The sequence below is a fragment of the Xiphias gladius genome, chromosome 20, assembly GCF_016859285.1.
Source record: "Xiphias gladius isolate SHS-SW01 ecotype Sanya breed wild chromosome 20, ASM1685928v1, whole genome shotgun sequence".
Classification (NCBI taxonomy): Eukaryota; Metazoa; Chordata; class Actinopteri; order Istiophoriformes; family Xiphiidae; genus Xiphias; species Xiphias gladius.
Window position 1 is genome coordinate 2,973,930 of NC_053419.1, and position 14,677 is coordinate 2,988,606.

The 14,677-nt window shown below is 38.6% G+C and overlaps 1 protein-coding gene across 1 annotated transcript in view; it reads left to right on the top strand.

Moving 5' to 3' along the window:
• The window catches only part of dcc (DCC netrin 1 receptor), a 306,576-nt gene that overhangs the window by 112,720 nt on the left and 179,179 nt on the right, over positions 1–14,677 (top strand). Inside the window, exon 4 of the mRNA XM_040158011.1 lies at positions 7,355–7,717. Coding sequence (XP_040013945.1) covers positions 7,355–7,717 — 363 coding nt within the window. The remainder of the gene's footprint in view (positions 1–7,354; positions 7,718–14,677) is intronic.

Sequence of the window (14,677 nt, forward strand, 5' to 3'; positions counted from 1 at the left end):
CAGTTCGAATGTGGCATTTATTCACTCTCAAATCACTAATGTGAAATTGGTTTCACACATGCTTTGTGACACTAATTCTAACCACTCTCTCTGACTTCCACAGTCTGGATGTGAGAGTGCAGTTTATTAAACCCCGGCTAGCGTTTGTTGCTAGCTAAAATCATTAAACTTGTGTAGGCAGGCTGCTTGTCTGTTGGTGGATTGAAGTGAAAATGCTGAAAAGTTTTTAGATTATAACCATTAATTCAATGGCATTTGATGACTATATTTTAAACTAAGTTGTTCTACAGAATGTCCTTCAGATATTTCTTATCAAAAGAAGATAAAAACTGGTTAAAAAGGGAAATCTTTACATACATACAATTTTATTTAACAGGTTTACTTGCGGTAGCTTTTCCTCTGGTAGAGTGGGTCATTCACTGATCATAGGGTTAGTGGTTCCATTAAATTAGAAAGCACTTAGGGTAAAAGTGCTATACAAATGCAGTCCATTTACTATTATATTTACCAAAAGAGATGCCACCTAATGAGAGCTTGTTTACTTCTCCCTAAAACCCATATTAGTCTTTTTTGATTTTTTTGATTTTTAAAGATACTTACCATTGTTAGTAGTACATTTTTATCAGTACACCTTATCTAAAATTTTGAGGAATAGTACATGAATCATTGCCCCCATCCAGTTACACAACAGGCCAGTGTACTGTACATGCTACCCCACAGTACACTTTTATAACAATTTACACGTCAAGCCCCATGTTTTGCCTGCATCACGCATGTATTAGGGCCTTTATTTCAACCAAGGTGTGAAAAATTAGGTCTGCAGTTGGGTAATTTAGAGACTAGCTTGCCGTTTTGTTGGTCTGTGTACAGTGACGCAGTGGGCAAATAAAGTATGATGCATGCGACTTGAATGAGATGGTCCTCGACTGATAACTAGAGTCATGGACGTTTGGGGGGCAACCTTCCAGTCTGCTTTGAAACTTTTCTTTGCAACTCTCAGTTTTCACTGTTTCCTGCTCATTTAGCACTTCTTCTTCTCATTCTTTTCCTACAGTTATTCCTCCAGCTGCTCCAACTTTTTAAGCTTATCAAGCAGAAACTTTCAGCTCTCTGCAATCACATGCATTTAGTCCAGGAAACACACTTTCTCGTCAGTAGTTCATTTACTGACATGCTGCTGATGTTCATGGTGTCTCTCTGACAGATTGAGGGTTTTAAGATTTTGGACCATATTTAGTTTTTTCCCACTTTTTTTCTTCATAGTTTCCTGTTTCCTCCTTTCAGTAAAGATGGTTCTCAGCTGGCAGGCAGCGGTTGGCACAGAGTTTAAACACAAACGCACACTCACACACAGTTTTTGGAAGCTGCCCAGAGTCTTAATGCAATCTTCTTTTCACACACAACCCATGGTGTCAGCCACTGTGAGTGTGTGTGTGTGTGTGTTCAGATGGTCTTGGCTGTTGTCCACCTTCCTGTCATGGAGTCTTATCTTATCAGTTAAACCTCTGGATGGCTCTATATTCCTTAACCTCTCTACCTCTATTATAAAAGTGGGTCTCAGAGTTTCTCAGGCTGTGGCATTTGCCTGTGTGGGGTCAACTGATTTAACGTCGAAGCAAATTTCTGAATAGCAGAGTGCCAGCTGTAGAGGTCCTCATGGGGCCCTTCCGCTCCTAGTAATTGAGTTTTGACCCTGGACCCAAGTTGAACAAGGTCCAAATTATTTTTAGTCTAATCAGGTCTTGTAGGGTCCCGCTGACTTAGGACATGTATATCTGGTCTGGGTCCCTCTCTATTAGGGTCTGTTCGTGTCACAACATTTTGGATCACGTGTAATTATCTCCAGGTCCCTTTCAGACCAGGTCTCCTTTTTTGAAAATTAGCTTACCATATTTACCTCAACTGGAGAAGGCAACAGGCCTTCATTTGAAGCAGGCTTGTATTAGAGGCAGGCCTTTATTTCCAGTTCTCTTTGTTTGATAAGTATAATTGGTCATACGTATTTTAGTACAAACAAAATCAACACTTCCGGTCAACATTTCATATTAAAAACCCTATAGCATTTCAGTGGACAAAAGCCCTTAATTTCTTAACAGAACTTTTATACCATATGCAACAACAGCCGGATGGGATAAAAGGACGACAAAAGCAAAGTGGATAAGAAAGAATGAATCAAATGCCACCATTGTGTCATCAAAGAGTTGAAAATAGCATGATTATATTGTTGAATTTATCAAATGAAAGCATTAGAAATGTACATTCTGCTTAACTGGCATGACAGGCACCAGGCATTTATCCACCCCTGTTTTTTCCCTGGTGTGTATTTGGGGGCCAGCCTTTATTTGTTTGTGTAAACCATGCTGCCGACTTTTTAATTGACTAATGGTTTTTATATGAGGAAATACGGTATGCATGTCAGGTTTGGGTAGATTTTCCACAGATCCATTATGAGTTGGGCCCAAACATTTAGACTGTCAGAAATAACTCTGCAAGTCCCTGAAAAATCTACAGTTAGCTGGATTTAAAACTTTCAAAATGTTACTGTCTTCATTAGTTGTTTATTTGTTGTTTAGTTGTTTGGTGATATGTTCTGTTGTTTTCTTCTCTCTGGGTTTGATTCTCAAAGAAAAGACTTGAAGTGGAAGGTTGTGGCATTCTTAGAGTTGCAGCTAAGTATTTTTTTTCACTGTTGGTTAATCTGCCAATTTTTTATACGCACATCATGTAGGTTCAAGGCCATTTAAAAGGCAGCATCAATTTAAAAAAAGTAATGCCTGCACACTGACCTCAAGCCACAAAATACATAAAAAATTCCTGTACAAGTTTCAGTCATGTCGAACTTGATCCAACTTTGACCAAAACATTGTCAATTAATTGTTTGGTCCATGACGTCTCAGAAACAGTGAAAAATGTTGACATGTTTTGTCCAGCCAATAGTCCAAAATTTATTTTCAGTTTACTACCATAGAAAATAAAAGAACAAGCAAATCCTCAACTTTGAAAAACTGCACACAGAGAATTAATAGCCATTGTGCTTAAAAAATAACTGAAATGCTTCGATTGAAACAAATTGATTATAAAAAGTGTTGCTGTCAATGAACTTATCAATGAATTGACTAATCATTTCAGCACCAGTGTTTTCTAAGATTTGTTTATGAAAATTTCATTGACTCTGTTGGGATTTTTGTCAGAATTACAGACAATCTGCTGCTTAATGAAATACAAAAGAAACGGCTTTAAACATTCATATAAAATATGTCCTGTGCCTGTTCTCTGAGATTGTTGTTCATTATATGGGTCTGTATGTTCTCATTTTCCTTGGTAGTTTTCTGAAAAGAACTGTGTAATAATATATTTTTTAAATCTGGCAAGAACAATTGGGAAAGTAGGAATGTTCTAGAAAGCTTAATTTAAGTAAGTTGAATTGACTTGACTACTTGACTTCACATTTTTGCATGTTCAGGTAATGTCCTGTGCTCTGAGTAAACGATTGTCTAGGTTGAGGTCATTATTTGGAAGTGCAGTTATTGAACACTGGATGTATTTTTTGAAGAATCAGTATTAAAATACATCGTCCTTTCCAGGAAACTTCCTAGAAATTAATAGGAAACCATTCTGAAATCATAGACAAGTAAAATAAGTGTTTTTGTTCACGAGTATGGAAGTGAAGATCGACTTCAGATGAAATATGAAGAAAAATTAACAAAGAGTGAAAAGAGGAGAGGAAAGAGAGAGTGATGGCATCAAACTGCAGCACAACGAGGACAAGGACACGCTGATGAACTGACTAACTGACTGTGTGTGTATGTGTGTGTGTGTGTGTGTGTGTGTGTGTGTGTGTGTGTGTGTGTGTGTGTGTGTGTGTGTGTGTGAGACCAGTGGGAGTGAGTACAGATAGACTTGTCAAGATAGCGATATACTGATAGGGGTGGGGGGGATGGGTTTAGGGTGGGGGGCTGTTGAAGGGGAATCAATAAGAAGGAAACCATGAAGGACAAGAAAGAGAAAGGAGAAATGAGAGGAGGGAAAGAAGGAGATAAAGGTGGACAGAGCGAAACAAGGAAAGAAGGGTAGGGAATGATGTTTGGGAAGGAACCTGGGAACAAAAAGGGATGAGAGATAGGGAAGAATTATATATAGAAGCAAAAAGAAGGGAGGACAGGGGGATATCCACAGTTTATGATACTGTTTAGATTTCACAGACTTTGATTCCAGAGCTCACTCTATTTAACTGCAATAGCTACAGTTGAGGACATTTTAAGTATGTCATGTCCACTGTATTTCTTCTGGAAACTTGGGGTTTTAGTAACATACGGTTTTTAAAAATGTTTTTTTTAGGCTGATTTCAGTATTTTTAGACAAGGTATATTAAAATTTTACTACATTTAGGTTAACAACTGTATCAATGTAATCTCAGGCGTTGTGAAAAGAGAAAAAAAAATCTTGTTCAGGTCAGACACTGGCGTCTGAAAAAGCCTATAAACCTTAGCAGCTACATTCCTGTTATGAGCCAAGGTAAATTAGCTTAGAACCAGAGGTGACCAGTCACTGTTGAGCGCCATCATTCCGGGGAGGTAACAGAACAAAAGCCATTCAGTGCTGATAAAAATTCAGTATTTCTAGTATTTTTAGACCCCTCCTCTGTCTGCCCTTGTGTCCTGTCTGCCTATTCACTACTGATTATGCAATAAAAGCCAAAATGCCAAACAAATAATTAAAAAAACAAAACAAATGCAACAGCTACTGCTCGTTTCATCCTTTAGATGGTCACTGAGCCTAATTTTGGAAGTAAATAGTTCCACCAGCAACTTTGAGTATTTACATTACTATTGACAAAATAACTAGTATTTTATTCTACCCGTTAAAGAGAAATACATAGAAGTATAGTTACTCTTACTAGGTTATAAATGACTTGTTTTAGTTTTGTATTTAGTTTATAAGCACTTGTTAATTTCCAGGTGAAACTTACATAGTGTAAGTTACAAGTGTTATTGAACAACTAAGTAGATAGATTAAATATGGAAAATACAAATAATATAAAAAACTGAGAGAATATCATGCAACAGCCCTGTGCTTAACAGTACTGGTTCTTATGTAATGTAATGCTGGATCTGTATTTTGTCCTATAATCTGACTAACAAAAGAAACAAAGCTAATGCCGAGAGGAAATAAAAAAAAAAACACAGTCAGTAGAGGTAAATGACTTTCTGATCTGAGTTTTCTTGCAGAAAAAAATGCTCCTTTGCTGATGTTCCTTTAAACCTTCACAGGTTTAAAACAAAAACAAGGAAAGAACTTCTGCTGTGCTTCAGAGTCAACTTTGCTCCATATCGACGTGACTTCTGGTTCTTCTGAGCCTCTGTTCAGACTTTCCAGGAAAGACGCAGATGCTCTACGCCGGCTTTGACTGAAAAACTGCCTCTCTGATCAGGATGAAAGACTTTTTAACAGCGTCGACATCAAAGACGCCAGAGCCTTTCGCAGCATTAAACAACATAGAAAAACATAAAAACAAAGAATATGACAAATTTATGTGGCTTTGATAGCTATCCTGTAGAGCAAGACGCTACAGATTAGAGGTTAAAGACAGCAATGTTCTCTGCTGTGAAGAGACACATCTGACAAAACTAATGACAAGTATGAGTAAATACATCAACCACAACATGAATAAATGAATAAATAGATAGGAGCATGAAAAAATAAATAATTCTACTCCTTAATAGTGACTGTAGACGTTCCACATTAGACAGTCTTATCAAAGAAGATTTCAACTATGCCAGACATATTGCGGGGAAAAAAACAAAACAAAACTGCAGGAATAGAAGCACACCCAATGAAGCACCAATTCCAGTAAGTACCTCAGGTTAAATTCTATCCTTTCAGTCAACATCACAAAGACGTATCAGTATCTGCCATTAAAAGTGGTGTGGAGTAAACAACGGAAGAACAGGCCATTGTTGTGGTCAAATTTGGGGCTTACAAGGCTTTGCAGGGATCATGCTATAAGTGATGACTTTTATTATTTCGAGGTGCAGTACCATACGTTGGGAAATGGGCAACTCATGAGGTTACTAATTGGACTTTGGTTCATTCATTTAACACACCTATGTGTTTATACTGAACAACACGTCCAGCCAGTCTTTGTCACGTAAGCCATGTTTTGTTGATATGCAGCAAGATGTGGTGTCTGCTGTACAGAAAAGCACAGTAGTTAATAAAGAAATAGCCGAAGATCATTGTGTGGGACAAACCTGACAGCTGCTCCTCATATTTATGATCTTTGTTTTCCCCCGCTGTCTCAGCAGTTTGCTGTAGGAGAAAAGGTCACCGGGTTGCTCAGATTAAACCTACCCATGTAGCCAAAGTCAAAAACTGAGGTTTCTAAACACCTGCTCAGGTGTTTTACATGCTACTATCATTTAGCGTGGAAACACCTGAGCAGGGACAGTAGACTGTATGTATCACATCCGCATGGTTCCCTTATTTTACCACTGTGTGTGAGACAACTGGTCACAGGGTATATACTGGCCCCATTCAATGACTGATTCAGGAGAAAAAAACATTTAATTAGCTGCAATCTTTATAGCTCTGCAGAACACTCAGTGGGACAGCGTGTCGATGGGCATCAACTCACAATGACATGCATCATACACTGCCAGTGTGTGTTGCCTTTATTGGTACAGCTTGGGCTGACATCTGATTGGTTACTCCTGAATTCATTGGCATAGAAGGAATAATATACTGTACCACTGAGACAGGAGTCGATAGGAATAATTTATCTCTGTTGTCTGACAATCCATTTCTATTCCACTATCCATTACAGCCATGGCCACATTAACCTACCGAGGGCCCTGGAGCAAATATTAGATGTCGGCCCCCAATGACCTACCTATTTGTGGTTATTTAGGCAGTCAATAATGCAAGACACACCTTAAGCTTCTTATTGAATCGCTTAAAATGATGCTAGTGGTGTGTTTTCCTAAACAAATTTGCAATTAATCAGATTGTTAACACAGAAGGAATATTGGGGCCTCTGTGGCCCCTGAGGGTCTTGCGGCAGTTGCCCAATTTGCCCACCTATGCTGATCGACTTTAATCTTGCATTATGAACTGTTTTCTTTCCCTCCCGACTTATGGATTTATTTATTTTGTTTTCATTTATTGTATTGTTTATTGAATATGATACCTTTACTGCTGGATGACCTGTTATACTTCATCCCTGTTACGAACCACACCTGTGTTTGGTTGCAGCTCTGTTGCCAGTTTATGTGATGTAGAGTATTTGCATGAATAACTCACTGTCCAACAGATGATGTAATGTTTCTATGCCTCCTTTTCTCTTTTCCTCCTACAGCTTCAGATGCCTCCTCATATTCCTCCTCCTCCTCCTTGTCTACTCTCGGAGGTTTTGTGGACTTCACTTTCACCCAGGAGCCTCAGGACACGGTGACGGTGCGAGGGGGCGTGCTACAGCTCGACTGCCAGGCACAGTCTGACGTAGTGGCAGGACCTCTCACCATCACATGGCGTAAGGATGGCGTGCTGCTGAGCGCTGTGGTAGACGAGCGGCGGCGGCAGCTGACTAATGGCTCGCTGCTGGTGCAGAATGTGGTTCACTCACGGCACCACCGGCCCGACGAGGGAGAATACCAGTGCCTTGCCACGCTCGACGGACTGGGGAGCATTGTGAGCCGGACCGCCAAGGTGACTGTAGCCGGTAAGAGACTGCTTTAATCTGATATACTCTATTCTATTCTATTCACTTGTTAGTTGAATGACTTTACTCATGTCCTGAAGAGAAAATTCAAGAGAACCAGACTAACCCTTTCTTGCCCATGAAATTAATTATTTCTTCTATTCAACCTTGAACATGAAAAAAAGCATCAAGGTTTGATTATTTGAAATTTTTCCCTTTTTTTCCTAGGCCAAGCAAGTTGGTGTTATTGACCAAAGTTTTAGGAGAAATAGCAATTCTGGACCAAGAACAGCACTTGCAGGCAACTATTCACTGATTTATAGTTTAATTATTTCTTAGCATGTCTTTCAGACAACTCAATTCTCTCTTAACTAATGTCTACTGTTTGGCCCTTGACTGCTTCAGATCATCCATCTAAATCGAATTGTGTTCTTAAAATAATAAACTCCACCTCCTCACCTGCAGACATCAGTTGAGGTCAGTGTCCTACGGGGCTCAACTTTAGGTCCTCGTCTTTTCTGTGTATAAACAGTTTGTTTCCACTTGGCTTTATAATACAGAAGAGTGATGCTTCATTGTTGTCCAAGTGATACACACTATAAATATCACTATATGACCAGCACTGACCTCAGCCATGGCTCCACCTGTGCACTGCTTGGTGTCACAGCATTCGGAATTAGTCATGTAAAAGCTTAAGTGGTAAGTGGAGACTAATGCTGAACACTGTTCTTCGGCATCAGGAGTGAAAACAAAAGTGAAAATGGAGAAAAAATACATTTCAAAAAATGGAATATGACAACGGTGACCATCAATGAAAGAAAAAAAGAAAATAATCTCAAAGAAGAAACGAGAGGAGAGGAGGAGGAGATTCCCTCATTCAGATTAATGTTTCTGTCACACCTTGACCTGTCCTTGACAGTTGTGGTGGCCGCACACACACATACACACACACACAAACATACACACTTAATATCACTTAGCTCCTTCAATTTACTGTTCATATTTATTTAAGAGAACCAAAGTAGTTCACATGTAATGTAATTTAGTAAGTGGAATATGGCTTAAAATCAATACAGTTTATGAAAGACATTACTAGAAAGAGCAGCACAGAGGCTTAACTGCATAAAAAAAATATATATATATATATATGTATATGCATATTCACTTTGTAGGAAAAGAAAAAGTTGTATGGAGCAACAGAAAACTCTGGTCACTCTGGTCACAGATTACATAATAACTCAGTGCTCACATAATTTAGCCCCCAGGAATTTGGTCTTTGGGATCAGCCCTAATGTCACCTATCAACAGACATACTATCAATATTGCTACTAGCAAAAACAATTCCCATTTAGTTTTGGCTATGTTTATTATTTTTTTTACCCATTTAATGAATCAAGTTCAAGTTTAATCATCTGCATACATACACTGGTAATTTTATTAACATATGGTAGATTGTTTTTCTTAAATAAAAGTGGACCCAAACAACTTCCTTGTGGGAGTCCGCAATGGGTTTTCCCCCTTTTTTTGAAGCAGCATGAACACATAAACTGATGTGCAGAGGTTTAGGATGTAATGAATGGCAGGTCAAACTGCTTCACAGCCAGTCTGACATACTGCTGGAAGGTGAGTAAAGCTCTTTCCACTTTCACCACTTCTCTGATAATGCGCTCATTCCAGTTTAAATCATGTTTTTGGGAGAACATTCGCTGCTGTTGCTTCAACTGAAACTGATCACCGGTGGTTTATAGAATGTCCATAATAAATGTCCTCCATCAATCACACATGATAGATTTTTTTACTCACATTTTTAATTTGATTATCATAGATCTTTCATTATATATTTAACAAATCAAATCATGATAGCCATGTAGATACCTGTAACTGCACCTCATGATCATTAAGAGATTAATTTGCTGTTTTTTTTTTCTATTTATTACTCTGTCATTTCAAGCCAATTTTGAAAACATTTTTTCTGAGATGATTTGCCAGAAAATATTTTCATTAGTCAGATTGTATTTGGATATTTGAAATTATTCTGACTGCTCAAAATTAATCTGTAGAAACTACTTAGTGTGTTTTATATCAAGATGTCAAACATCATCAACATTCATATTGAATAATTTTATCTTTATTCTGAGAGACAAGCTGCAGTATTGGACTTTAATCGTGAGGTGAGAGAGTTTATCACTCAGACTCACGCAAGTGACTTCTCTTCAGCTGGCAGATGGAAATAAGATGATAGTCTGAACAACAAGCTGATCATTTTCTGAGACTCTTATAACGAGGTTGTGGCCAACACACTAACATACACTCAATATCACAGTGTGTGTATTAGCTGGTTGTCTCTTTAGCTCGCTCAGCTCTTTGTGTTTGAGTGTTTGGGTCTCTGGAGTGACTCTCCATCTTCCCAGTCAATTAGAGCGATTAAAGAGACAGGAGACCAGCAGCTGCAGCTCACAGGGAGGTGAGAATGTGTGTGTGTGTTCGGTGTGTGTGTGTGAGAGAGAGAGAGAGAGAGAGAGAGAGAGAGAGACCTGTCTTTCATGTCTGTGGTTTCAGGGTTTATCACTCCCACCATATTCTAAATCTTTTCCACTGCAGGAACTAAACAACTAATTCAGTGGGGCTTCCCATAACCAGGACTTTTAAACTGGGGCTTTAGTCAAGATTACTTAACACTAGTGTAGAGATTATCAGGAAACATCGAGAGAGACGTATATAAAATGCAGGGCTTACAAGGCGCACAACTGTCACACCAGAGTCAGAGTTTGCATCAAAAGTCCTGTCTGTGGTTTAGGTACAAAATCACCTTGGTTAAGGTTTGGGAAGGATGGTGGTTTGGGTTAAATGTAAATAAATGTGTTGTATCTGAAATCGCTGTGAACTTTTTCTGTATTAAACCAGACCAGGATCTCACTACAAGTGGATATTGTGCTGCAAGATCAGATATTTTGGCAGAAAACAAATACGTTGTCTGTGAACATTTTACTGATACGTTCAGTAGCAGCGTATTTGAGACTTGCCAAATGTGCAAATTCACAACATACTTTCATTATGTTAGGAAAATGTAATGTGTTCACAATTAGGTTTTATGCAAATAGGATTTGCTGGTCTGAGTCAAAACACCCATAAGACTGAGGTGATCTTGAGTCAAAACATCCATGAGATCTAGTTGAGTTATAGCCAACACACCCACAAGATTGAGACAAGTCTATGGTGTGAATCTGAGTCCAAAATAAAACACCCAGAAGATCCAGATGACTTAGCTCCAAAACACCCACAAAACCAAGACAAGTCTGAGTGATAACACTGACAAGACTGAGATGAGTTTGAGTCAAAGCACTTACGAGATCAAAACAAATCTGAGTCAAAACACCCATAAGATGAGATAATAGAAAAAAGGAACAAGTGTTTGTTGTGGTCATCCTTGTTGTGATGTAATGTCACTTCTGCTTGACCAATCAATACCACCGGGTCAACAGCATGGCAGGCAACCTGTGAAAGTGCCTGGAACTTGTATTTTAGCATCACAACATTAGGAACCTTCATGTGCAGGACGTGCACTTTGTCACTGAGCGAGCTTGTTGAAATGACATCAGCTGTCAGTGTGAATTTTGAGCCCTTCTCCAGACATGGAGTGTTTAAGTCATGTGTGTTTAAGAATTTAAACACAAACACACACACGTATATACTTCTACCTTTGTGAGGACACTCATTGACATAATGCATTCCCTAGCCCCTTACCCGAATCTTGACATCACAACTAAATGCCCAACCCCAACCCTTACTCTAACCTAAACCTGAATCTAAGCTGAACCCTAAGGCCAAGTCCTAACCCTCAAACAGCCCTTTAAAGGTGTGTCAGAAAGTGAGGACTGGCCAAAATGTTTTGAGTTACCAAAAATGTCCTCACTCCAAACTTTAAAACTCAAAATGGCCCTCACAACGTATAGCTATACAAGTACACAAACACACACGCACACACACACACACACACACACACACACACACACACACACACACACACACACACACACACACACAAAATCCGAAACAGTTCACCCAGATCCCAGTATGACGTTAAAATTTTAATCAGTTCTGCCTGCATGTCATTCACACATACACTCATACATAGGCAGCACACAACACATTACAAGGCAAAATGCTAATGAACAGCAGAGACTTAAAAATTCAATTAGCAGTCTGGCTCCCTGTGTGTGCGTGTGTATGCGTGTATGTGGAGATGACTGTAAACTGGGAATTAATTAGAAACACTGAACACTGAGATAGATAGAGAAGGAGAGAGAGAGAGGGAGGGAGAGACTTTAAGACTGTGGAGAAAAGAAAGAGGAATAAAGAGAGACAGGGTGAGCAGAGTGAGAGAGTGATTATTATTACTATTGTTATTATTATGTCGATGTATGTGGTTTTTGTCATTGTTAACATTATTGACAACAATGTCCTTTCCTTACAAGTCAGAATATCTCCTTTGAAAAAGGTCTTTTTTGCACTTATAAGCAACATTTTGCATATCAGTAACATTGTGTCTCTGCTAGCAATGTTAGCTAATGTTATTGGTTCTTGGAAGAATAAAAGTACCAGATTTATGGACTAAATTAATCTACAGTCTCATTGAAAGTTAGACAAAGATCAGCAACAAAAGAGCTGGAACAAACCACAAACACATGCAGGCCGACATCTATAGAAAGGTAAGCTAACTTCAGCGTAACATTATTAAATTACGTTACTTTCAGTCTGCTTTCTTAGCTTTTTATAGACTATTAATAAGAATGAGTATAGAATTAATGCAGGCTGTTACCACGTAAATGTTCCTCGAGATATTTACTAATTACTGTGTTAATGTTTTAGCTCTTCATTTCAAGCTGAGATGTCTCAGTCTCAGAGAGTTGATATTTCCCAGCCTCTCCAAATACAAACTATCATCTTTAGACTCCTGGGTTCAAAGTGGCGGAGGGAGAGACAAAGTGGCTCTCAGTCCATCCATCCTCAATTAGCCGTTGACTCTCTGAGGATTTGGTATAATCTCAATTAATGGGGGTGAGAAGGAGCGAGGTTCAACCCACAGAAGAAGATAATAATCGTTCCCAAGGCGACGACTCAGAGCAGGAGCATCCCCAAATCCCCCACTGCCCTTGCCTGTTTGCTGTGATTTGCATGTTATTATCCGTTAGAGTTTGGAGTTTATTTTGGTCCATTTGTCCTAATGAGGATGAACACAGCAAGGAGACAACAGCCCCCATCACCATGAAAATCAATGACATGGGTTTTTTTTGGTTTGTTTGTTTTTAGTAGGATGAGGAGGTTGCTAGTATGACTCCAAAGACAGGAAGTTTAAGTGACGGCATGCTGAGTTCAGGGTCAAGGTTTCTTTTTTTTCTTCTTAGCTTCTTCTCACTTTCTCCTCATTTTCTTTCCTAATTTCTCCTCTCCTCTCCTCTCCTCCTGATGGTGTGACCCATTTCTCTTCCTCTTTGACGTTCCTTCCTGCTTTTTCCTTCATCTTGTGTGATCAGAATTTCTTCTCTAACTGAAGATCACTGTAAACTCTGCTCTGCATGTGTTACTCAAGACGCTGTTCACTGTTTTATCAACGTCAGGCAACATGTTCTCAGATCAGTTCCAATTAAAAAGAAACATGATGCCAGTCTGATACATAAAATAACAAAAAAACACAAATCTGCCTGTTTGAACTCTGTAAAAAAAACAACAAAAAAAAACAACAAAAAAAACTGAATGATGAATTTGCTGTGATAAAAATATTTTTTTGTTGTTGATAAAGGTTATTGGTTCTTTTATGGTTACTATAGTTTTGTAAAGTTTAATACAATTTCAATATAATTATTTTACAACAACTTCCTGTAAGTGCTAGTTCATCATTGCAGTTCATTATAGAATAGTTTTTTAATTAGACTACATTTATTTTTGTAACTATACTGCAAGACTAGGCTCAGTCAGAACACATGCAGGTAATTCACAGAATTCAACTGCCATGTCTGTAACATACCTGTTTTATTCTGTCTTTTTACCTAACCATCTTTTGCATTGACCATCACCGGGCTGCCTTTGTTTTCTGACAGCATTTTCAGTGAAATTCCTCTGAAAAGGTGATAAATACTGTGTAACAGGATATAGAGCACCATACAATTCAGCAATACCACAACTTTGACTTTTTAGCTGTGTTAAGGTTCTTTTGGAGGGAAGGTGGAGATGGAAAAAGTCTCTGTGGTTATGATCTGCTTGTTGATTGATCTGGTTGCAGAAAAAGATGGAGAAACTGGGGACTTCACCCTCCTACCTAGCTAGCGAGCTAACTAGCTCTATTCATGAACAGTAGCAACTGAAAAGGATTGTTGAAGCTGCACAAGTTGCTGTAAGTCACTGTGCAGAAATAACAACTCTTAAATCAACACATTTCTTTCATCAAAAATGTTAAACTAAGTGCTCCTAGCAACTGCTGACACAGCTTCTTCGTTGACTAAAAACAACGGGTGCTGGTATGTCCATGTCTACCAATAGGTTCCTCCAACAAATACAGAACAAAACAAAACCCCAAAATAAAAAACAAAAACAAAACAGAAAACTAAAAAAAAAAAAAACTAAAAAGAAAATACAAATCCGACACAAACCAAACCCAAAGAAAGCTAAAGACTATGTTCAAGGCTGAAATCGAATATCTTTTATTACTTAAATAACAGTTTTCACTGTGGGACACAGAAAAGGGCACCATCTGAAATTGTGCCGTTCTCTGGAGTTGTTGTTGCATGTACTTGTACTGCGAGTTTACTCCATGACATGTAATAATCCAATGGGACAAAAAATCTGTTTATAGAGCAACCATATCGGGACTCACAACACTTATGGGGACAAGACGCAGGTCCCCAAAATGTAAATCAGTCGTGATTTTAGGGATAGGGTTGACAATGGTCTTAAAACATCCCGTGCAAAGCATCCAGTAATGAA